Here is a 24,620-nt window from a genome sequence, read left to right on the forward strand (position 1 = left end):
TTCCGATAAAAATTGAAAAAATGGTGTTTTTGTCATTTTGGCCTGTTTTGGGCCTATTTTGAGTCTGAATTCATGACAAAAACACCATTTTTAAAAATTTTATGGGAATATGGTCATGTTGGTACTCAAAATGACCAGAATTCGACGAGGAATCCAAATATGAGGTCAAACTTGTCAAATTATACACTTTGAAAATGAAAAAATTTCCCACATGCTCTCCCTTCCCCTTTGCATTTAGTAGATGAACATAACTTTCACATTCCTCATCCTCTCTCTCCTCCTTGCACTCCTCTTTGTATACCTTATAAGTTCCCCCTCTACGTTCTCCACTATGATAACGAATATATGTTCCAACTCCCCTCCCCTCCCTTCTCCATGCCACCTTACCCATGTGCCCGTCCCTCCCCCTTTCCTTTATCTCCCGTCCCCCCCCTCTCTCCTCTTAACTTCAACAACAACCCAAACTTTCAACCCACCCCACCCCATGAACCCCCACACCCCCTCTCTCTCTCTCAGGTGAATGAAAAGCTCGCAATATTCATGAAATTTGAAAAAAAGCTCATGACAAAAAGCTCACCAAAAAATCACACCCGTATCAACCAAAAGCCACTCCCACCCTTACTTCATCATGGATCGCAAGCTGGCTCTCGTCTTCATTCGTCAAGCGTTTTTCCTCTGAAAGAAAGATGCTTTGCTGGAGAACCTTCTCTTGAATGCTTTGCTAGAGGAACTTCTCCTGATAAGGCTAGCTTGAGCTAGTAGAGGAGTAGGGCTCTGATTCCAAGTGTTGGTAATGGGAGTGAGAGGAAAATGTGGAGAAGTAATATATCTTCTACAAAGGAAGTTAACCCCAATACTAACCCTAGGGGAAAAAGCCTCCTAACTCGAGTGAAAAATGCCCCAAGGGTGTGTTCACACCACACTACTCATAATCTAACATCACAAACATGGACTGGCCATGCTAAGATCCTAGAAAAGTGAGAACTACAACGGACAACTAAACTTCATGCTCAGGTACATGATATTCAATAACAGAGGCAAACACTCTTGCTTTTTGACCACTTGAAATCAAGATTTTGAGATTGGTCTATACTCTACAAAAGCTCTTAGAAAGAAATGTTGACAAATATAGGACAGCTTCTACTAATTTAAGACTTAACTTCTAGCTCCCAAAACATGCTTTATAATATTGTCTCCTCCTTGGAATCATGGTAAATAAAAGATTCCTAGAATTCAAGAACCTGAATAAGTTCAGGAAAAAATTATAATCCATAGGCTCACAATATAAGTCTCATGTTTAACAAAGCGCCATCTTACACTCAACAGTAAAAACTCTCTTAGTAAAGCTGTGTATAATCTATATGCAAACTTCTACTGTCATTTAGTAGCTACTACCTTCAGCCCAAAAATAATACTTACTACGCTCCCCTAGTTAAAGAAAGTGGGCTTTTTTATGTCCCATTTTTTTCCTTCCTTTTTTATGTATATGTGCAAGCCCGCACTGACACAACAGGAAATCACCTGTTTCGTGAACACATGATAAAATAAGAAGCTTTTAGCTTTCAAAAGGAAAGGCTGATACAAGAATCAAGTGTTATGTCAATAGATGGCACATGAAAAGATCAGAGAAGAACTCACAGCAAGAAGTCGCCAAGCAGGAGCGCACCAGCTTAAAACCAGTGGAGACCTGATCTGTTGTAAGTTTGAGATATCTTCCTTTAAGGGTCCTTATCAACTTGTCTGCCACTTGCTTCACATCAAGACTTCGAAGACAGAACAGAAAAGGTTTGGCAAAAATTAGGAATTCTCTGTCCAAGTACCACTTGATGCTTTACCCATGCATGCTAATACATAGCTGAGGAGACTAACTTGGAATCTCAAAAACATTGCTGATAGTGCCTACTAGCGAAACCGTTTCTCATAGTGATTCTTCCAGAAAAGTGAGTTCTTCAAGCAAAAAATTATGCTACAATAGCATCTTACAATTGCAAGGGGTGCGTCAATTTTACGAGCAAAAACCTATGAGCAAGTTTATCCGAGCGTGTTTTTTAAGAGATTTAAAAAATTATGTTTCTTTAGGAAACATGGTTTTTACACTTTTATTTTTAGATAAAAATATACATTATTATCACTCATTCAATTTTACATAGCATAAATATCTTCTTCATAGACATCCTTTGTACCCCTGTTATTACCTTTAAAAAGTGATTCCTGTAAGAAACATCCCTCATAATCACTCTCAATGTAATAATATTATACATATATAATTAATATCAATGTTTCTTTGGATGAACCCTTTCATGAGGCTAGGTTGAGAGAGGGCTTTCAATGTCACCCCCTATTAAGTTAAAGTTGTAAGAAGAATCATAAGGGAATTTTCATAGAGAAGTCTACGCTACATGTGGGTTTCTTCAAAAGCCATTCCATTATTCTACTCACCATTCCCAAAGATTCATGTAAAGATTTGAGTATAAAATAAGCATTGCTAAAATACTTGGCAAATTTCTTAGTGAAACTATGTTATCTTCTTATCTATTTTTGCCATATTTTTACATAGTTGGAAGCTTTTTTTTTCCTTCACTCGGATGCTTGAAAGATTTTGCTCAGAAAATGCTCGTCCCCCAATTGCATGCATTTCTATGATGAAGTTAGGACCTAAACTGTTCTGCAGTAATGGCATGTTCCCCATTGGGAGTCTATAAAAGGAGACCAAACATAATTCAAAATCTCATTGACACAGAAATTTACTTTTAAATATCATTATATTCTCAAATAAGGCATCTGTTGGTGCTCCACGAGATAGATCATCAATGAAAAATGTCATTCTATAATTCTGTGCAGAGAATTCCAAACAAAATGTGCAGACCAAGTATAGGACTGAAATCAATGGCCTAGAAAACTACATTACAAAAGTTTCTTGTTCATTTATGTGTGTGCGTATAAGCATTTTCTGAGAGCCCAGTTAGACAACATGTGCAAACCAAGTATAGGATTGAAATCAATGGCCTAGAAAACTAGGGTACAGATGTTTCTTGTTCACTTAGGTGTGTGCATATGAGCATTTTTTGAGAGCCCAATTTGGAAATAGCACATTCCAAAGGAACACAGCCATAGTCCACATTTAAGGTTGCGGAGAGCTAGTAGAAATAAGCTTGCGGAGCTGGTCAAAGCACGAGTTGTGTTAAAGCAAACCTACAATAATTGTAGGCAGCCGGTCCTCCCTCACATACAACTGGTGGACGCGGCATTTTCAGCATGGACCATGCTGAAAGATATGTAATCAACAATGCGTCTAGGATCCTCAACCTAGAAACAGAACTCTACAACATAAAGATAGAGGAGGGGACACGGAGGATCGCACCACCAAGATGAAGGTGGTGAGGCATCAACTTTCAGCAGTTGGTCAACGAACGGATACAGCATGGACTGCTACGCTTTTTCTTGGCATGCTCCCCAAAGCTACAAAGGGTTTGGTACAACCATGGTTGCCAGACAACAACTAGCACCGGTGACTTTCAAGGAGCTAGTGCCTCTGCTTGGATAGGAAACGGGAGAGAATTACAATGGATCCCACGACAATACCTTTTACTATGCAAGACAAGAGCAAAGGCACAAGGAAGGGCAAGCCTAGTAACAGCAAGTCCAACAACAAAAAGAGAAATGACAAGCCTTATGATGATGAGAACTCTTAATCAACTAGAGGCAAGAAGAAAAAGAAATATATATACCTTCGTAAGACTAGAATAAGTCCAATCATACAAATTTAGATTTTTTGTTATTCTAAAGACCAAAAATCTACACAGAAAATAAAAGGGAAAATGAAAGAGAAGAAAAAAGAGGTAAACAAAAACTTTTATGAAAAACAAAAGGAAGACATACTTAGCAAGCAAAGCAACATTTATGTCGTCATCAGTGCCCAAGCATAAGCAGCTATACTGGGTTTCTAAAGACCCGCGGAGTCTCTTGGGCAAACCCAATGCTTACTAAAATACGTCAAATAAACAAACAAGAGAAAGAAATAAAGAAATAAAGAAGAAAGGAAGAAGGTGACTAAGCAAAAATAAACAAGCAAGTCAAGAAACAAAAAGCAAAATCTTCCAAAAAACTGGAATTAACGCTCTCTCTCTCTCTCTCTCTCTCTCTCTCTCTCTCTCACTCACTCTTATTTAAAACATAAAAAGCTAAAAGGACCCTTTACACTTATGTATCGCTTCCTACAAAGAGGCAAAATTACATTCCTAACTTAGAAAGCACAAGCATACTCAATCAAACTCTCTTTTGAAACTAAAAGAAAAACGAGCTATTCAGCTCCCCGCTTTTTGTTTTCAGCTTATGTTCAATCATTCTAAACATACCTAAGGCCAATACACCATAGATAAAAGACTTCATATCTAAGATTGTGGAACTTTTTTCATTATTTTCCTTGGATTATACCTCTTGTGTAATAGTAAAGTGATCAAATTACTACATTGAGTGATAAAAGACTCCTTAGTTGTACAAAGGCGGGAAAATCTATGGAATTGGGAAGAAATGACTCCATATTTTGCCAAATCAAAAATGTTTGAGTCAATGTGAGGCATTTTTATAAGGTGTAAACCGCTATATTCAGGTTGTTCACATTTATCGTAAATATCAACTTCTAATCCTATGGTAGATTGAGAAAGTCTAAGATCTAAGAAAACACAAGAATCCCCCCTTAAAGTGCAATTCAGTTCACAAGAGTCACAAGGATAGATTCCTTCTCCAAAAGCACAAGCATCTTTGTACATAAAGTCTTGAAAATTAGGAACATCTGGTACAAATAAATCATCTATAAAACACCTAACTTGGCTAAGCTTATGTGAAATGATAGGGTAGGTATTGATAGAAATAAGACGTTGCATGAACTCAAATCCATAAGTGAAAAGATAAAAGTTTGCTAAAAAGACAGCACAATCAGTGCCCATGGGGATTCCTATAATTTGTTGAAACAAAGAATCATCTATTGTGATGTAAAGATTATCTAAAAGAAAATCTATCCAAGAGCAAACATCTTCAACACTTACTACCTTTGTGTTATCTTTTCTTTTTAGAACTGATGTCATGATCTTTATTTTTTAGCCACAAAAAGTCAAAGCATAAGGCTGTTTTTCTCAACTTTTAGCACTTTGCATCTATCTATGTCAAATCTCAGCTTAAAAACTTCAGCCACTAGCTTTTTTATTCTAAACTTCAGGTCTTCCAGCTCGATCTTTGTGTAAAGCATGGTAAAATCATAGGTTTGAAGGAGAATAGGAGACTCTTTTTCCTGAATGCTTCGAGAAGAATTAAAAAAATTTACAACAGGAATCACTCCTACAGAGTCATTTAAAATCCAGCTTGAGTGCGAGGGGACATCTGCCTCCTTTAATAAGTCCCTCCAAAGTTCATGGACACTAGGCAACATGGCCTTGAAGTAGTAACTTAGCCATTTAGAGACATCCGTCAAAATAGTCTCACAAGCAACTGCAATAAATCTTGGCTTTTTTGGAGTTTTGTGGAACTTCCAAGCAACACAAAGAAAAGGGATACTTGGATTGCAAACAAAACCAGAAGACTTGCAAAAACTCTGGTGTTTTGAGATCAAATCCTTTTGGGAAACTAAGGCAGGGTTCACTTCTCTCAAAAGACATTCTAAGTAAAACTTTTTTACAAGAAGAAAAAGAAATGTTTCTACTGTAACCAGCCAGGATATTTTGTGAAGGACTGCATAAAGAAGAAGACTGACCAAAAGATAAGGAATAGTCCAATCAAAAATTAGAGAGGCAAAACCGGTAGCGAACGTGGTAAGAACTTAGGAACTTTTCTTGGTGAAAACTCCGATTGTTGCTGAGGTAAGATATGCAAATCTTAGTGTACTGCTATTTATGTCTAACATTGAAAGATGATATGAAGAGTCAAAGGGACCAGCAACATTTGTGGAGGCGAAGGACAACAACGTTTGTTCAGATTGCCCTAAGAACAAATCTGGCATACTTGCATGAGGGAGGTGTCTTCAAGAGGACCTTTAGGATCAGAGTTAGATGGATATAGGGACACAAAAAATGGCACTATAGGATTACACATGGATGTGTAAATGCCTCCATGAGGCACCAAGCTTTTTTTCAAATCAAGCACACAAATAGAGGATCCGTTGGTATGTATATTCTTTGTGCATATACATTCAAACTTTAGTAGCATGCTATGGGTAGAATGTTTGCATATGGTTCTCCGGTGTTGAGAGCGTGGAGGGTGAAAGCCTTCCCGATAGGCAAGGGAGGGGAAGTCTTGGTGGTTCTTCAAAGCTCGATTGAAAGTTGCTAGAAGGAGAACATGATGAGCTTGTTGAAGCCTTCATGGTGGAGACCGGGGCATCTAACGGCCGAGAGACTGTCACCAGAGAATTACCTACTTGAGAGCTCATCTAGAGTTGGGGGTCCTAGAGATACACTTGACTTTGGAGATATGTGTGGATCGGCCACTGGGATCTCATTGTCCAAGTTACTTCGCTGCGGATATTGCCAAAGTGAAGACGTGTTGTAACAGACCTCGAAAGCATGGTACTTGGCAAAATCCAAGCTATTCTTAGATTTTTTTATTTTTATTTTTTTTCAAAAAAGATACTTCTATTAAGTATTAAAGAAAACCGTTAGAGCAAGCTCCATACGGGAATACGGGATACACCATGCAATGCATGAAAAGCTCAAGAGCCAAAAAGAAAGGATTGGGGCTGATAGTGCCATCTCAATCCAGTAGCAACCTCCGAGAAAAAGAGAAAAAGGGAGAACCCCTCCAAACTCCAAGAAATACAGTCCTCCTAGAAGAGGAGCCCCATGAAGGGCCCTGCATGCTAGCCCATATGGCTATCAAAGTGTGAATTGTGTCACTCCAAATACCAGTGAACACCTGTGATGGGTGTATATGGGTGTCATCCAAGGTCTCTGTGCATCTGGCTCTCCAAATGTGCCAAGAGGAAATGCTAGCCAAAATCTCCCAAGAGGTGTCCACTAAAACATGTGAAGCTCTGAAAGGAGTATGTGGTACATCCTGAAGAGAGCAGGGCTCTATCTCCTGTCGGCAGATCGAGAGTGCCCAAGAAGATTGCTTAGATTCAAAGGGGGACAGCTGGATAATGTTTGTGCCAAGATTGCTTGGGAACACTAGTGGGTGTTCGTGAGTGAGGATGGTGGTGCCATTGACCTTTGGTACTACCTAGATTGTACCTTTGTACCAAGGTGGTTTGCTTGCACATGACAAGTCCGAGCAGGAACTATGGGTTCCAAGGCCTGTGAACAAGAACGTCTTTGACTTGTTCCAAAGAGCTTTCCCATGGAAGCTAACGGAACATCTGCATCAACGTGTACGTATTTACTCATAGTGGGATGTTGAGAGGGGGTGTTGGAGTTATTTTAGTCTTCTCCCCACCTATGAGCACAGTGACGAGAACATGGGGAAGAGGGAGGTTGAGGACGTCTCTAACTTGTTCCAAAGAGCTTTTCCATGGAAGCTAATGGAGCATCTGCATAAACGTGTAGGTATTTACTCATGGTGGGACGTTGAGAAGGGGAGTTATTTTCGTCTTCTCCCCACCTGTGAGCAGTGACGAGAACATGGGGAAGAGGGAGGTGTACCAACAGAGATTTCAAGATGCCACGTGGAATATGTAGGGAAAACATGAAGGCATATGTAGGGGCTGCCACATGGACAGCATGCAAGCCTCTGCACTCAAAAGAATGGCATTCTCTTTTATGGCCTGGTGAAATATCTTAAATGGATTGGCAGGGATTCTCTTGCTGGTGGACACTCTTTGTGTGATGGGTGCATTCATTGGTCAAAGGTGTGTACACATCCGTTGGCATTGCAAAGAGCCCCACTGCTCTTATTTTATGTGGTCCAAAGGAATATGCCTTGTGGGTGATGTGCTTTTGATGATGCTGATATGGTGCTATCTTTTTCCGACATCAGTCAAACACTTTGGCTTGGGACAACATTATAGACCCCTATGGCACTTATTGTCACAGATGCTTCATGGCTTTCAACCAGTGCTTCGTCTTGAGATTATAGACAGTCTCAAAGATTGGGCCCTTTACTCGAATGACCGTCTCAGAATGGGCCCTTCACTCAGATGATCTTGCTTGTTCTCTTCATGTATTCGAATTGCATCTGGTCCATGACACGTACTTCTCGGTGGTGGAGGAAAGGTTGCAACAAATTTGGGCTCGCAAATCCCCCTTCGTTAGCAGATTTTCTTATGGTGAGTTTTTTTTTCCGAAAAAACAGTGCTAATTATATTACTTTGAGAACAAGATACAAGGGGTCAGCTTATAGCTGACGGGCTGCATTCACAAATCGGACACAGCCCTAACAAGTAGCAAAATAGAAAACCATCCTCTCACGGAGGGAGAAAACGAGTATGAGCGAACAGCCAACGGGGTGGTGAGTAGTGCCACCGAAGGCCCTGCGTAGTCTGCTCGAAGAAGAGGCCCTGTGTGTCCCAAGTCCGGAGGAAGCGTCTCCGCTTCTCCTGACCGGCCCGGGAGTCTCCCTGAATCTGGTCCCACTGGCCTCTGAGGGTATGAATAATCTCACTCCAAATCTCCGCCATGATCTGGGCAGTCGATAAGGAGGTGCCACCGAGGATCTGCGCGCAGCGCGAGGTCCAGATGTGCCACCCTGTAATGCTGCTAATAATCTCCCAGACTGGCTGCCTCTCCCGAACTCCTGTATCAGCCTCTGCTAGGTGCTGTGGGATACCCTCGAGCGGTCCCCACGTCCCCTGTGTGATAAGGAAAGTGGGGTCCTGCTGACATGCCTCAAAAAGGTGATGAAGACCAGGTGCAGTGCTGCACCAGCAGAACGCGCCCCAAGTGATCAATCCTAGCTCTGGTGCTGCGCGAGTAAGAATCCCAAAAGTCCACCTCCACACTTCCTGGGCGCGAGTGCAGCTCCACAGGCAGTGCTTTGGTGTCTCCTCATCCGCATGGCAAATCTGGCAGCATCCGTCCTGGCCTATCTGCCTCAACCAGCTCCCCACTGGAAGACCTTTGTGGGCGAGAAGCCACAGGAAGTATGAGATCTTCCGTGGCCGCCAACTCTCCCACAAGGCCTTCCAGAATGCCTGTAAAAAGAACCTGGAGAGACCCTGTGCGTACCAGCTGGGTCGCTGGGTGGGGGAGCGGCTCTGCATCCTCCCGAGAACTCGCCTGCCCAAAGTCGTACTGTAGGCGAAGAAAGAGGTCGGCCCCTGACCTATCACAATCTCTGGCCACCACCACTCTCCTGGGTCCCAATCAAGCTCTGCCAATGCCCGCCCCTCCCAAAGCCAAAGACGCCAGAGCTGCACCTGGTCCTGCTCGATGCTAGGGTCGGTACGCCAGACCTTCCCCAAGAGGCCTACGATCCGAACCCTCTGCCACGGGAGTAGGGGGTCGATGAGCGCACCCTCTGTCCTGAGTCGTCCCTCCCCAGAAACCGCGAAGAAGGAAATAGAAGAGTCATCCAAACGTCCTGCGATCACCAATGGAATGCCACGGGGGGTGAACTGTCCCAGCCATCGGGTGTCACCAGGCATGATGATCTGGGACTCAGGTGGGGCCAACCAAGCCGCTGGGATCGCTCCGTCGATCTCCGTGCGTCTCGCCTGGGCTCCACGTGCACCTCCAGCTGCGCAAGATCTGCCATCTCTAGATGTCTGTACGTATCCCTCCAAACACGGAGGGATCGGGCTGGCCCCCTCATCCAACCGTCCCACCTGATATGTGATCTCTCCCCCAACTGAAGGCCCTCGGTATCTCTGACCTGACTGTTCCAGATAAGCGGCTGGCGATCGATCTCCTCCTGACAGCTGGGAGGGGACTGAATGAGACTGAGACGGAGCTGCCTCCAAACCATGAGGAGGCTACGAACGAGAGGGGAGCGGGGCTGAGTGAGCGGGGCGGAGGTGAAGATCCACCTGAAGGACGGTAGCCAATCTCCACCTCGGCGCGGGACACAGGAGCCGACTCCCTGCTGAAGTAGCGTCTTCCACGTCTGCCCCCCTGGGGTCAAACCGCGAATGACAAGCTTGCCTAACAAGGCCTGACTCTGAAGCTCTGGATCAATGACCCCCAGGCCACCCTCAGCCTGTGGAAGAATGACTGTCTGCCACGCAACCCTGGCTCTGCTATCTCTATGACCATCCTCCCCAGACCAAAGGAAGTTCCGAACCAACCTCCTGAGCTGTGCCGCGCTGGATCTCGAGAAGCACCAACAGGAAGCCACATACCAAGCCGTGGCTAGGAGGACCTGGTTGACTACCAAGGCACGACCTGCAAGAGAGAGCTTAGCAGTGCTCCAGAAAGCCAGCTTCCGTCGGATGGAATCTAGCACCGGGAGAAACTGCTGAGCTGGTGTGATGTCTAGGCCAACCTGGAAGCCAAGGTATCTAGCTGTCTGTCCACGTGGAATCCATCTGAAGCCCAGAAATCGCTCCCACTGAGAGCACGCCCCAGGGTCTGTGAGAAAACCAACGGATTTGTTCCAATTGATTTTCGCCCCAGCGGCCGAACAGAAAACCTCCAGGGCCGTCCGCACCCTCTCTAGCATCCGCTCGTCGTCCTAGACATAAAGGGCTGTATCATTTGCGTACTCCGAGTCCAAGAGCTCCGTGTCCTCCCGGAGTGGAAGGCGAATACCCCTGAGCCCTGTGGACCTCGCCCGAAGGTAGTAAGTCATGGCCTCAGCGAAGAAGAGAAACAAGTAAGGAGCCAGGGGGCAGCCCTGACGTACTGATCTCTCCAAGCTAAAGCGCTCGCCCAACCTGCCTCCAATGATAACTCTGCTAGACGCTGTCCTGTACAAAGCTGAGATACCCTGAATCCAACCTGCCGGGAAACCTAGCCGCTCCAGAGTCCCCTCCAAAAAGGACCAATCCACGCGATCATAGGCCTTCTCGAAATCGAGAAGTAGAATGGCAAGGTGTGATCCGCTGTGCTGAGCCCACTCCGCCGCCTCTGAAAAGGTGAAGACGTTATCCAGGATACTGCGATCCTGGACAAAGCCTGTCTGAGTGTCATGGACGAGGTCTGGGAGTAGAGGCCGAACTCTGGCACTGATCATCTTGGCGAGGATTTTGTAGGCAGAGGTAAGGAGAGTGATCGGACGCCACTGGCGAATCTCCTGTCTATCTCCTCCCTTCGGGATGAGGCAAATCAGTCCCGAGGAGAGGCTCTCTGGCATCCGACCGCTGCTGAAAATCCCCTGCAGAGCTGCAAGGAGGGGCTGATGGATCTGGTCCCAGAAGGAGGTAAAGAAAGCTCGGGATAGCCCATCCTCACCTGGGCACTTCTGTCCGTCAATAGCCATCAAGGCCTCCAACATCTCATCCGAGGTGAACGGCGCCATCAACGTCGCCTGCATGCTAGGCTGGACCAGGGATGGAATGTGCCTCCACACCTCCTCACGGGCACGACTGGCACGAGGGGCAAGCGGCTCCTACTGGAAGAGGGTCCTGTAAAAGTCAGTGGCCAACCCCAGGACCTCCCCCGGATCCGTAACGATGTGACCATCCGCTGTCCTGAGACTCCGAAGCTGATCACCTGCAGCTCTCTGGCCATGCGTCCTGAAGAACTCCCTGCACATCCGGTCACCCTTTCGGGCCCAAAAGGAGCGAGAGGCGTGAAAGGAAAACTCGGAACGACGCTGGAATATCTCCTCCAGGAGGGCTCTGGCTCGAAGGGCCTGGATCCGTAGCTCCTCCGAACCCGGGGAAGCCTGCTGGAGTCGCTGAATGGAGGCGAGGTCCCTCCGAAGAGCTCTCTCTCTGCCCCACCAATCCTGTCGAACCTGTAAAGCTGCGAGCTGGCAGATCTGGCTAGACTCCTGCAGAGCCTGTGCGACTGAGTCTACCAGATCCACGCCCTCCCCCCAATCTCTGTCCCAAAGACTGCATATGTTGCTGCGCACGTCCACCCTCGAGAAGATGGAGTCGGGAATCCTGCATGATCGGGAGGGGAGGGTCTGGGCTGCCGAATCTAAGGAGAGGAGCACAGGCGCATGATCGGAGAGTGTCGTCCCTGGAACTATACCCGCCTGGCCGCCTCTGCTGATGGCCCAATCACTGACATAAAATCTATCAAGCCTCTCCAGGAGTCTGCCTCCTTCCCTGCGGAAGCCCCAAGAGAAGTCCAGGCTCCCGTGCCAACGCCGGAAGGACGGGTCTCTCCAACTGTCCCTCCCTCCCGTCTCAAAGATGAAAGAGTCCCAAGCTGACTGCTCTGCCTGGGCCATACCTGTGAACTCCGGACCTCTGCCCTGCTGGTCCTCCAAGGTCTCCAGGTTGTTGAAGTCTCCTCCAACAATCCAGGAATCCATGTCTGGAAGAATCCCTGTAAGTGTCCTCCAGAAGGTGGCTCTGCAACGGAGGTCTGTGGGGGCATAAATGTTGAGGATGCCTATTTTGGACCCCTCCAAGTCCAGGCCTACCCAAAGGGCTCGGCCAGGAATCAACGTGCCGTGACCGAAAACTCCCTGGGCTAACTGCTCGCACACGGAAGTACAAACACCCCCACTCCTCCCCTGAGCGCCGATCGAGGGCTCCCAATAAGTGTAGGACCGTCCAGGGAGAACCTTCCCGCAGCTACGGGAATGAGCCGCAGAAAGCTTGTGCTCCTGGAGCAAAAGTACATCCAAACGACCAATCACTGCAGGCTGAAGTTCCTGCCGCAGCATGAGCTTCCTGGGACCACGGGTGCCAGAAGAGTGAAACCCGTTCACATTCCAGGATACGAGGTGTAAGCTCATGGAGAGGGATGGGGGGCTGCGAACAGCTGTCTGCTCGCGGTCGAAGTCGAAGAAGAACCAGACATATCGGAATGGAGGCGCTGCCGCTTATGAGAAGGTTTGGAGGGGGAGACGGGGTCGTCCTGCCCGTTCTTCAACACCTTCAGCAAAGGCGAGAGGCCTTTGGTGCCATGAGCAAAAGCTTTCTCGATCCAGCTCGAGATCTCTGAAGAGGTCATCCCATAGAAGGTTCGGAGTTTCTGCTGGGACCAAGCTCTGACATCCTGGGGGAGAGGCCATGACAGGGGAGGTCGGAGGATCACAATCAGTCGGAAGCGTTTGGCGGCGCAACGCCACCGCAAGCGCACATCGCCCTCGGACCACTGAGTCTCGAGGAGCTGCCCACCGGACGGGCCTATCCAGGAGCACACCTGGGCGTGTGTCTGCTCTCTGAGAGCCTCCCAAACCGAGTCGTCTGTCCAGGTCTCGGTGCCATCGCTGAGGAACGTGAATGCGAAGCTAGGGCCATCCCTGGGAGCCAAGGCACCAATCCTCCCATCCGCCCCTTTGCGGAGCAGGAAAATACTGATGTCGAGACAAGCCGGGAAGGTCCCAAGGTCGGCCACATCCAGGTAGTCCCAGGGGCCAGATCTGTAAAAGTCTCGAGGAAGCTCTCTCTCCTGGAGCTGAGACCCAACTGAGTCTGCCACTGAGGGGCTAGCGGGAAGGGAAACCTGCTCCACTGGTGGTGTAGACTCCGGGTGTCCTGCCAACGAGGGGGGAGGGGGAGGAGGCTGAGGGACAGGCAACTCTGACTCCACGGAGGCGACTGGCGGAGAGGGTGGAGGAGGTGGAGCGGGGGCTGCACTCGGCTGGGAAGCCGGTGGTGCAGCTAACTCTGCGGGAGAGGCGAGGGGGACCAGGGGGGGGGGGGGATGGGGGTGCAACTGGAACTGGGGCTGAGAGGGAGGAAGAGAAGACTGAGGAAGAGGAGGCGGGGACTGAAGCTGCGGGTCGGGCGACGGGGGGGGGGGGAGACTGGGGAGGGGGCTGGGGCGGGGAGAAAAGGGGCGGGGGAACGGGAGAGAGGGGGAACTGAGGCTGTGGAGGGCGGGCTGCCGTCGAGGAAGAAGCTCTCCCAGACCCCTGGGGCGGCTGCCTGACAGATCTCTGGGGTGCTGCTGCAGGAAGGGTAACCTCTGCCTCCTTGCCTTTATCCGAAGTCTTCTTGTTCTTTCCCCTTTTCCTTTTAACCTCAGTCCAACCGCCCACTACCTCTGGGCCAGACTCCTGCTGTCCCGGCTCCTCCTGGCGTGGCTGTCCAGGGGGTGGGGGTGGAGGCGGAGGGGTCGGGGGCGGGGGCGGGGGGGGTCGAGACGAACTGGCGAACCGTGGACAAGCAGCCGCCAAGTGCCCAAAGCCGTGGCACCGCAGGCACTAACCTGGCTGTCCGGTGACAATCATGCTCTGGGTGATGCTGCCGGCACCTGTCACAATCTCGATCACAGCAGGGAGAGTCGCAGGATCCGCCACAGCCACTCGGACTCGGGGGGCTCCTGCCGTGGTCACCGCGTCGGCAAAGGTGTCGTGCATAACCCAGCCAAAATGGGAGCCCAAGTCCCTGAAAATCGGGCGCAACTCTGCAGCAAGCCCTGGAAAAACAAGTGTCACTGGGTGTCGAGGTATGCGGAACCGAGCATCGAACTCCGCTGCGCTGAATCCACGGTACCACGGGACTATCATGATAATCTTCCCATCCACCGAGGTGGGGGAACTGGCAATCAGGTTGCTCGCAGCTTTCTCAGTGGAGAGTTTGAGCCAGAAGATGCCCCTTCCCATAAGGGCCACCTCCTCAATATGCCCATCCTCTAGCAGGAGAGTGGACTGGAGCCAGTCCCTGATGGCTACCTTGGAGGGGGAGTGACCAATGACTCTACCGTAAACAGAGGTACGCGCAAAGTCAATGGCAACCTCCTGAACACGAGATGATTGTCGCTCTGTCAGGATAACGCGGTAGGCATCTGGAGAGGGAGAGTCCGACTGGGCCTCCGGATCCGGGCGAGGGGCCGCCATACCGCCAAGACTAACTGCAAGCTTCCGATGAGGAGTATGAACAGGCTGCCACCCCAAAAAGGGGGGGGGACGAAGCGGGAGGTGGAGCCTGGGGGTGAGGCGGGTGAGGCGAGGTGAGGGGGCGGGGGGGTCGGAACGGAGGGCGGGGTGAAGGGAGCGGGGTGCGGGGAAAAAACGGGGGGGCGCGGGAGGGCGGGGGGGGGTGGCGGGGGCGGAGAGCGGAATGGAGGCGGGGGGCGGGGAGAGCGGAATGGAGGCGGGGGGGCGGGTGAAGTGAGAGGGGTCGGCGGGTGGGTGAGAGCGGGGGAGGGAGGGGGTGAGGCGAAGCGAGGGGGGGGTGGGGTGAAGCGAGGTGGGGCGGAGGGGGCGGAGTGGATGAGAGCGGAGGGGGGGTGAGAGAGCGGCTGAGACCAGGGGAAGGGGGGAGTGGAGGCGTGAGGAGGAAGTGGCGAGGGTGAGGTGAGAAGGAGCGAGGGGGAAGGGGGGAGTGGAGGCGGCGGGGGTGAGGGGAAATGGAGCGACGGGGCGGGGCGGGAGAGAAGTGAGGGGGGCGGGATGGAGCGGAGCGGAGGGCGAGAGAGAGCAGCGAGGGGGGGGGGCGAGAGCGAGGCGAGGGCGCAGCGGGGTGGGGTGACCGGCGGGTGAGGGGGAGGGGGGGCGGGGGGCGAGGGCGGAGGGGGAGGGAAGGGAGTGGAGGTGGTCGCGGCGGGGGGAGGAGCTAGGGGGAGGTAGAGCGAGCTGCGGTAGGGAGGGGAAGCTCACAGGAGCTCTTATGGTGAGTTTTGCTTGGGGTTCTTCCATTTGGACAAATCTTGGTTCGCCGACATATTGCTCGTGCCACTTGTCGTTGATGTCTGCCCTTGTAGGATTCTATGCCTCACCTATTTTGGCATTGCCCTGAATCTTGTCACTTTTTGTTTTTGCTACAACAACGCCTTCAGGCCCGTTTTCCTAGTGCTTGCTTTGGCAAGCTATTCTAGCTGTTTGGTGTTTACCCTATCAAGCAACAATACAATCTTTTGGTTCGTTATTGGGCACTATGGACATTATGGAAGGACCGCAACCATAGGGTCTTTGGTGATCTGTCCCTGGCTAAGTATCACTTCTTCCAAGCATCTATACAGCAGTCCTTCTTCGACTTTCTGCATGCACGGGATCTTTATTATCCTGCTTTCTTGTCATATAATGAGATCTTCTAGGTTGTAGTTGTGTCACGTGCACCAAGTAAAGCCCAAGTTGCAGTGACAACTGATTGCCTTGTCAGCAACACCCTATGCACCCTATTTGCAAGGTTTTGGGGGCCCCAAAGGGCAGCACCAAGTATAACGAAATGGGATGGGGAAAGCGACTTTTATAGGCAGCCTTAGCCCCTCCCAAGTCAGCCCATAGGGCTGCTAAAACCAGCCCTACCAGCCAGGCAACCAGCCGACTGGCTGGTTGGCCTGTTTGGGGTGGTCAAGTCAAGCCCTACAGCCCCCTATACAAGAGGGCTCGTGCCCTCTGTTTCCTCATTCAGTTCCCAGCCTCCATTGTGTCCTGTTTCAGCAGCATAACTCTATCTCCCACAGTCGCAATTAGGGAAGTTATTTCACGTCAGCTTGTTAGCTGATTTGGCACTCTTGTACAATTAGTAGTTTGGGCATTTATGCCAGCATCATCAATAAAGCAATGTATATCTAGACGAATCCAGGAACATGCCCAAACTCATCCTCTTAAAACACAACACAGTGCAGTTTCAATCTCATGATAGTCACTCAAAAGGTTGAAAACCATAAACTTCATCATGAATAAAGCAGTATACAATAGTAAGGAAGATCTTTGGTGTCTCTCATGCTTGAGTTCTCCTTTTATGTTCCTATATTCATGCATAGCATGTCCCCACTTATTACATTGGTATTAGAGCAGCATGGCTCCTTCTGATCAGAATTGGGTTGGAGGGAGTCTTGGCAACAAAGCTCAATAATGGGGATTCAGTAAATAGAGAAGAGAGCATGGTGGGGATACTATGTAATTTTGTATTTTGTGCATAACACAGACTAGTGGTAGTACCATACTCCATTAGCCTCTCCCTCCCTCCATCGTGCATCGATCCGGCTCCAGTCTTCCTCGAATGAGCACCTTCTTTTGATTTGAGAAGTCACCCTCCTTCTTACCTTGAAAGACCATCGTGGGGATGGTGTTCAAAGCAGGGAAGACGGCATGCATAGCTGAGGATGGAGGCAGGGTTAGAAGAGCCAATACATTGACGGACGAAGTAGGCGCTTTCGCAGCCTTTTTCGCAAACCACTTTGGACAATCCTTCTTGCCATGCCCAACAATGTGGTAGCAAAGAAAGCAACGATGTTCTAGGTGGCACCACTTCTATTCATCGGGATGTAGATAGCCTCCTGCAATACCCGCTTTAGCCTTCTCATCCGGAGTCATCTTTGGCTTGGACTCCTTTTGACCATAAGCATGGCCGTCTTTCTTTTGGTACTGGTTGTCCTTCTTCTTATCCTTACCCGCTCTGTTTTTTGACTGTTGAGGGGCTTTGGAATCCTTCTGGACCTGCTTGGGCTTTCCCCCATTCAGCATCATCTCTTGATTCTGGGAGTCAACACCCGCTCATAATCCAACGGGTCGAAGTTCCAGATGGTAAACGGATGTTAGGGTCCAATCCTCGAATGAATTGCTTCATCTTGTCGCTCTCAGACACGACTAACTGCTACGCCAAAGTGATAACCTTGTTACTATACATCAACACAAGCAAACCATTTTGGGAGGAACGAGAAAACTCATCCTTCACATTAAGCATATATTGTGGCGGTAGAAAACGAGCTTTGAGGTCGGTAACAAACGTTGCCCAAACAAAATTCATCTTAAAAGTTATTGGGTTCGTATACTTACTAGCCCAATGTTACCACCAGGTAACCGCCTCACCGATAAGATGAGGGGCTGCTAGGTGGACTTTGTCTTGCTCATCTTGAATCTGTGCTAACGAAAAATGAGCGACAAACTAATGAATAAATTGAAGAATAACTGAATGGCCACCATTACCATCGTGCTTAACAAAATTTGTAGTGGACCGGGTGAGTGGTGTTACCTTTGTCGATGACAAAGCCGTGGCAGTGATTGTTGCTGCACTGAGACTTGCCTGCATAGTGGTCAACATCTGTTTGTGTTGGAGAAGCATCGCCTCTCGGTCTAGGTTTTGTTGCCTCTCTGTCTAGGCGAGCTCTACGCATCGCAATAACTCCTCATTCCTACGTTCATCACACATCACTAAGAGCAATGTTTCAAAATCTGTGGTTCCTCTTTCTTTCAACGGCTTTTTTGCTTCTTTTTCCTCCAGACGTTATTTTGTCTGGTCCAATTGTCTTCCTTTCTTCTAGCTGGGACGAATGTTCTTTGAGTTGTTGTAGGAGGACCCGATTCTGCTCCAAAAGGTTCACCATCACTTCTTGAGCACTTGGCGGAAGCGTATCTTTTTTGTAGTCTTTCTCCTCTTCATAGTCTTCAATGATGAATTTTTTTCCGGACCCTTCCATGGCACTTGATTGTGTGTCCTTCCCGGAACTCAACACAACCATACACTCACAGTAGTCAAGCTGAATATAGACCAAAGCTCTGATACCAATGTAACATGTAGCAGTAAACTCTTTGCTATCAAATGCATCTTTATGGCACAAAGGCTCTTCATTGCAAGCTGTAGCAAGGAGTGCGAACTCAAGAAAGTGACCATGCATCTATCTATTCCCCGATCTTGTCCGGGCAGCAAGAGGTTGATCCTGTTTGCTGTCCCTCAATGTGTCAAGAAGCCATCTGGGAACTTGCCTTTGCTGTCTATTGGCAGCTCTTTCTTATATGTATACATATAATATAAGAAAGAGCTGCCAATAGACAGCAAAGGCAAGTTCCCAGATATATATTGCTTGTGCTGTATATGTATATATACATTCCCTCTCTCTCTCATATTGGGATCATTTTGTGCTGGAAGAGGAACCTGCAAATCAGCATGGGGTGCTGGCTGATCATTGCTTGTTGGAGGGCCTGCAGGATGCTCATGTTGTTGGTCAAAGTCCCCTCCTAAGGGGAGAAGAGGTAACCAAGAGTCAAAGGCATCAAACATATCAACTTCTAGCTTTGCTTTGCAGTCCACAAGAGGAGAAGCTGAATGTTCAGCAAATATTACATCTCTACTAACAATAATCTTCCCAGTATTTGGTTGGTCAACCGATACCCTTTGCTCTCATGGCTGTAAACAATAAATATGCATTTGATTGCCTTATCATCAAGCTTATGTCTCAATTGAGATGGTACACGTGCATATGCAAGAGACCCAAAAACTCTCATGTGTGAAAGTGAAGGCTTCCTGCCTTTCCATGCTTCATAAGGTGTAACAGTCCTCAATGCCCTTGTAGGTGATCTATTCAGCACATAGTTGGCATAGATCACTGCATCAAGCCAAAATTTATTGGGCAAAGACTTGGCCGTAAGCATGCATCTGGCCATCTCCATAGTGGCCCTGTTCTTTCTTTCAGGAACAGGATTATGCTGAGGAGTGTGAGGAGTAGTGCATGAGTGAGCAATGCCCCGTGAAGACAAAAATGCATCAAACTCCTTTGACATATACTCTCCCCCCCTATCTGTGTTGAGGGTGACAAGCTTGCATCCTAATTCATTCTCAACCATATTCAGCCACCTCTGAAAGCATGAGAAGACTTCAGATTTGGCTTTGAAAGTATATACCCAGCAATATCTTGTGAAGTCATCAATTAGAGTCATGAAATATTTGTACCCACCAATGGCATTTGTCCTCATTGGGCCACAGACATCACTGTGCACTAGCTGCAATGTCCTTTGTGACGAAAAGGAAACCAATGCATCTTACCCAAAAGACAACCCTCACACACATGTTTGGAAACTGTGTGAGTTTGAGGTACATCATTTGCCATGCCCTGTGCATGTAGCTTGGCAGGAGCTCTATAATTTAGATGACCCATTCTCTCATGCCAAGATGAGTTTCAGCAAGCTGTGAATCTGAAATAACAAATGCTTCAATAGAAAGTGCAGCTGAGTGATAATCAACGTGATAAAGTCCCTTTTTCAAAGTGCCAATGAGAACTATGGCATTGGCATCACGAAGATCATATACTAAGCATCTGTATCCATCAAAAATCACTCTCAAACCTGAAGTGGCAATTACTGAAATTGTAATCAAGTTGACCTCAATTCTAGGCACAAAAAAAACATTTGTCAAAGTGATAGGATGGCTTGAAATGGATGTGAGCTGCACATCTCCAATTCCTTTTATAGCATAGGAAGCATTATTAGCACATGTGATAGTCCCCCCTCGAGGTGCATTAGCCAAGGAATGAAACAAATGTCTGCAAGAGGTTACGTGCTTGGAAGCACCACTATCAAAATACCAAGACTGAGCATCATTAGCAGAAAATACTGCATCAACTTTGGAGGGATCAAAAGAAAGAAAGAAAGTTTATTAAAGTCTTCGGGAGACCGTGAAGGTCTATGAGACTAAAGATAACTCATACAATGAGCATAACGGTGGTGGTCTCAAAACGGGCCAATCAACCGTTTCTACAAAAAAAAGAGGTTATGAAGGACTATGTGTCTAGTCTTGATACAAAAAAGATGTGTCTACCTCCAGATGATACAAAGAAGAAGAAGGGGGGGGCACAAAAAAGTGGGGCAGAGGGGGGAGATACAGTATACATGTACAGGTGGTGATCGTCAGAGACCAATCATAGAGGGGCCATCAAATGGGAAGTCGGAAAAAACCCTGCGATAGATGATTGGCCTCTGACGTCACGCGGCCTAGTCGAGCTCGGTCGTCAGGAGCAATGGACAGCCCATGCCCAATCATCCTGGGGAGCATGTGCATGTGAGGCATCTGCTAGCTCATGGGATTCAATTGCATGTGAGGCATTTACTGTGAATCCTGCTTTCTTCTTCTCCGTAGCAATGCGCCTCCTGCATTCTGAAATTTCATGCCCTGGCTTGCGACAGTAGTTGCATCTTTTCTTCTTTGACTTATCTGCTGTATTTTGAGATACATTGGAGGAATTGCCACTGTTAGGCGCATATTTAGGCTTGCCCATAGGCTTGGAAGCCTTGCCTTTTTCTTTTTGTTGTGAAGCAAATGCATGATCAAGAATAGTAGCTTGCCTAGTAGCACGACTTTGCTCTTCCTGCAAAAGCTAAGTGACGAACTGAGCAAATGAGTAGTGATCAGGATTTCCATTGGCTACAAGTCTAAGTGTTGTAGCAAACCCTTGATATGTGTCTGGCAGTCCATTCAATGTGGTGCTAACAAGCTGTGAATTAGGCACCACTTCATCAATATTTGCAAGTTGCTCCATGAGGTCCTTGACCTTTGTTAAATATGTATCCATTGAGTCACTTTCCCGCATGCTGAGTTCCTGCAATTGTCTTCTCAAATATGCAACCCGTGCCTCATTGCCAACCTGATAAAGAGAAGCTAGCTTATCCCAAGCATCCTTTTCTGTCCTGCATGATCGGATGTGTGGAATAATGATTCTCTTGCATGATAAGGCAATACATGAGTGTGCATTTGCATCTCTGAAGTCCCATCTGATCTGATCCTGAGTAGGAGTAGTGACAGGAGTACTTTTGGAAGAAGAGTCAGGAAGATTCCCCCCTAGAGGAGTGCCAGCAGTAGGGGCAGCCACTTGAGCATTGGCTGGTCTCAAATCAATACCTGAAATAATATTCCAAAAGTTTCTTGCAACTTGGATATGCTTCATAAGGTAGGACCACATAGGATAGTTGGTGCCATCCAACTTATCATCTTCACGCAGAATGTCAAACAAATCATTGTTGTTGCCAGCCATTGTAAAAAGCACAAGAAAAAGTGCACTAACCAAGTGATGCAAAAATAGCCTCAAGGCTTTCAACTGCAAATGTGACCAAATGAGATCACTGCAAATAGAAGCTAAGGCAAAAAACCCCACAATCTCAAAGGGCAAAATGGCCAAAAAGAGGGCAAATGTGGAAAAGCCCCAAATTAAGTTGCAACTTTGCAAATGTGACCAAATGTCCTACAATTTCTTGTCAATTTCACTAAAAACCGCCAATTTCAGATCAAAGCAGGTAAATGTCACTGCTATTTGAGCAAATGTGGCAAAATAACCTGCAAATCTGAGAATATCCTGCAATCTGACTGCAATGTCTTGCAAAAATGCCAAAATAGACCAATCTGACTGCTAGAGATAGCAAATGTCAGATTTTCTCACTCAAATTGAGGAAAAAAGTACCTGCAAATCTGCCAAAGGCCTTGTCCTTTGCAAGATTGAAGCTCAATGTAAAAAGGCCCAATTTCTAAAGGGCAAATTGCAGCAAAAGAGGGCAAATTGAGGAAAAGGCTCCCAAAATTGCTGCAAATTGGCAATAGGACGTCAAAGCACTCAAAAGCCCCAAATTTGGAATAAAATTGAGCCAACAAAGGGAAAATACTGCAAAAGCCCCAAATTTTGACAATTCCTCCTGTGTTGATTGCAAAGCCCCAAATTTGACACTGTTGCTATGCTGATTGCATAGTATGACGATTTGCAAGCAAGGATAACACTTACACGACACGTTTCATGTAGAAATCGTCAACACACTGTTGTATGGTGACTTGCACAGAGATGGTGTCGATGCTTGCACAGAGATGGCGTCGATGCTTGCACAGACATGGTTGAAACTCATGCTAGGTGGCAACAAAAGCATCGATGAGCAGTTCCTTTGTGCGTGGCACTAGGCAACGTGAACGCAGATCTGTACCTTGGCAACAAATATGTACGGGCAAGAGTGAACGTGTTGTACGGCGCCTATTATAAGGAGTGTACCCCATAATCGTGTGTATGGATGACCAACGATGAGCCACGAATCTGTATGACACATTCACACAGGGATGCATATTTGCAACAGATTTGTACGCAGTGTACGAGCTGCCGTGTTGTATGCAGGGTTGCTTGATGGTGCTGGTATGGTCATCTCTTTCCAATAGTGGTTAGCCGATATGCTTTGGGATAGCACTATAGGCCCTGATGGCACTATTATCAAAGATTCATTTCAGCCAATACCTTGTCTTGAGATTGTTGATCGCCTCAAAGGGCAAGTTCTTTTGGGAGTGTTTCCATCTGGACAGCTATTGGCTCATCGACACATTGCTCTTGCACTTTGCCACAGATATTCTACTTCTTCGGAGACTGTGCCTCACTTGTTTTGGCATTGTCCGTGCTCTCGTGAGTTTTTTGATTTGCTTCGACAACGCTTGCGAGCAAGATTCCCATCTGTTCCGTTTGGAAAGTTCTTCTGGCTATTTGGGTTTCATCCATCCAAACCGGAGTTTCATCTTTTCTTCGTTTGGGTTCGCTACTGGGCACTATGGACTTTATGGACATATAGGAATTGTAAATTCTTTGGTGATCCTACTTTCTCTCTGTTTGGCTTTTTCAGGCGTTCTCTGCAACAATCTTTCTTTGATTGCTTGCAGACCCGCTGCATAGATCATGAGGTCTTTTTGGCATATACTGAAATTTTCAGTTGATGTAATTGTAGCACCTTGTTTTGAGGTTGATACTCATGTAATATAATCAATCAAAGATTTCACCACAAAAAAAGTGTGTATATTCCACAGTATCTTCTTGTCATATAATGAGATTTTCTCATGACATAATATTGGACTCCTCATTCTGGGAACTCCATTTGTTAATATAGAATATCAATAATTTCACTATAAAAAAGTGTGTGTGTACATATTCCGTTCCTCACTGCATCGCTCCCTTCAGGACGTGCATTTCATGGGAGATCTTCTTGCGGCCCAGCTAGAATTGTTCTTCCACTGTTTTTAGCTTTCTTGTACTAGCTGTTCTTTACTGGAGCAGCTATTGTATGTTTCCTTTTCAGTTTGTTTTCTTACAGCATATGAGTAGTAGCTGCCTCACTTTGAGACAGCTATGAATGTACATTCTTTTTAATGCAAGGTTATTTTACCCCCAAAAAAATGTGTGTGTGTGTGTGTGCGCGCATGTGTGTACATATTCTTTTCGGTTGGAAACAGATCAATTCCTTGCCCTCCCCTATCTCGAGAAATCGCAGAAGCTTCTTGTCCTAACAAGAGAGAATGAATTACTACAACAAGCCGCGTCACAAAGACTATGTACAGAGAGTGGAAGCACAAGCTGCCCTTGTATCATCCACATCAATCTGTCTTTATGCTCTTGACATCGTATTTCTTCTGTTTTCGCTAAAGAACCATCATGAGGTTGTGAGGGAAAGAGAGGAGGTGGAATGTTAGGAGAGGGAGACACAAGAAGTGTGGGTGTGTAAAAAAAGTGTTGAGCCACACCACAAACTCAAAGGTTTTATCAGGATTAGGGATTCCCCCTATGACTGTCTTAAGACAGTCATAGGGGTCATAACTTTTAAAGGGTGGCAATGTGCCTTTACCCCAACAACCTCCCACCTAAAGGCCAATGTGCCTAAAGGGGAGAAAAGAATAAAATTACAGCAATATACAGTTACTGTATACAAGACTATAAAATAAGAATGGTCTCATCCTAATCCCATGATGTGGCGACAATGTGTAAACCGCTCTGTAGGCAAGCTCTTAGTGAGCAAATCTGCAGGATTATCATCAGTATGCACCGTCACAAGCTCAAGCCGCTTGTCTTCCAGTACCTCCCTGATGAAATGGTATTTCACATCTATGTGCTTGGTCTTCTGATGAAAGACCGGATTCTTTGCCAACATGATAGCACTCTGACTATCACAATGCAAAACTGGCA

General features: G+C 47.2%; 1 protein-coding gene across 2 annotated transcripts in view; it reads right to left on the reverse strand.

Annotated features, from left to right (window-relative positions):
- LOC147905396 (uncharacterized) overlaps window positions 1–24,620 on the reverse strand; it is an 81,708-nt gene that overhangs the window by 24,236 nt on the left and 32,852 nt on the right. For both annotated transcript variants that reach the window (XM_087371679.1, XM_087371631.1), the window contains exon 9: window positions 1,639–1,763. In XM_087371679.1, coding sequence (XP_087227805.1) covers window positions 1,639–1,763 — 125 coding nt within the window. The remainder of the gene's footprint in view (window positions 1–1,638; window positions 1,764–24,620) is intronic.

The sequence above is a fragment of the Dipteris shenzhenensis genome, chromosome 1, assembly GCF_047967505.1.
Source record: "Dipteris shenzhenensis isolate YYH24624 ecotype China chromosome 1, Dip_SZ_1.0, whole genome shotgun sequence".
NCBI lineage: Eukaryota > Viridiplantae > Streptophyta > Polypodiopsida > Gleicheniales > Dipteridaceae > Dipteris > Dipteris shenzhenensis.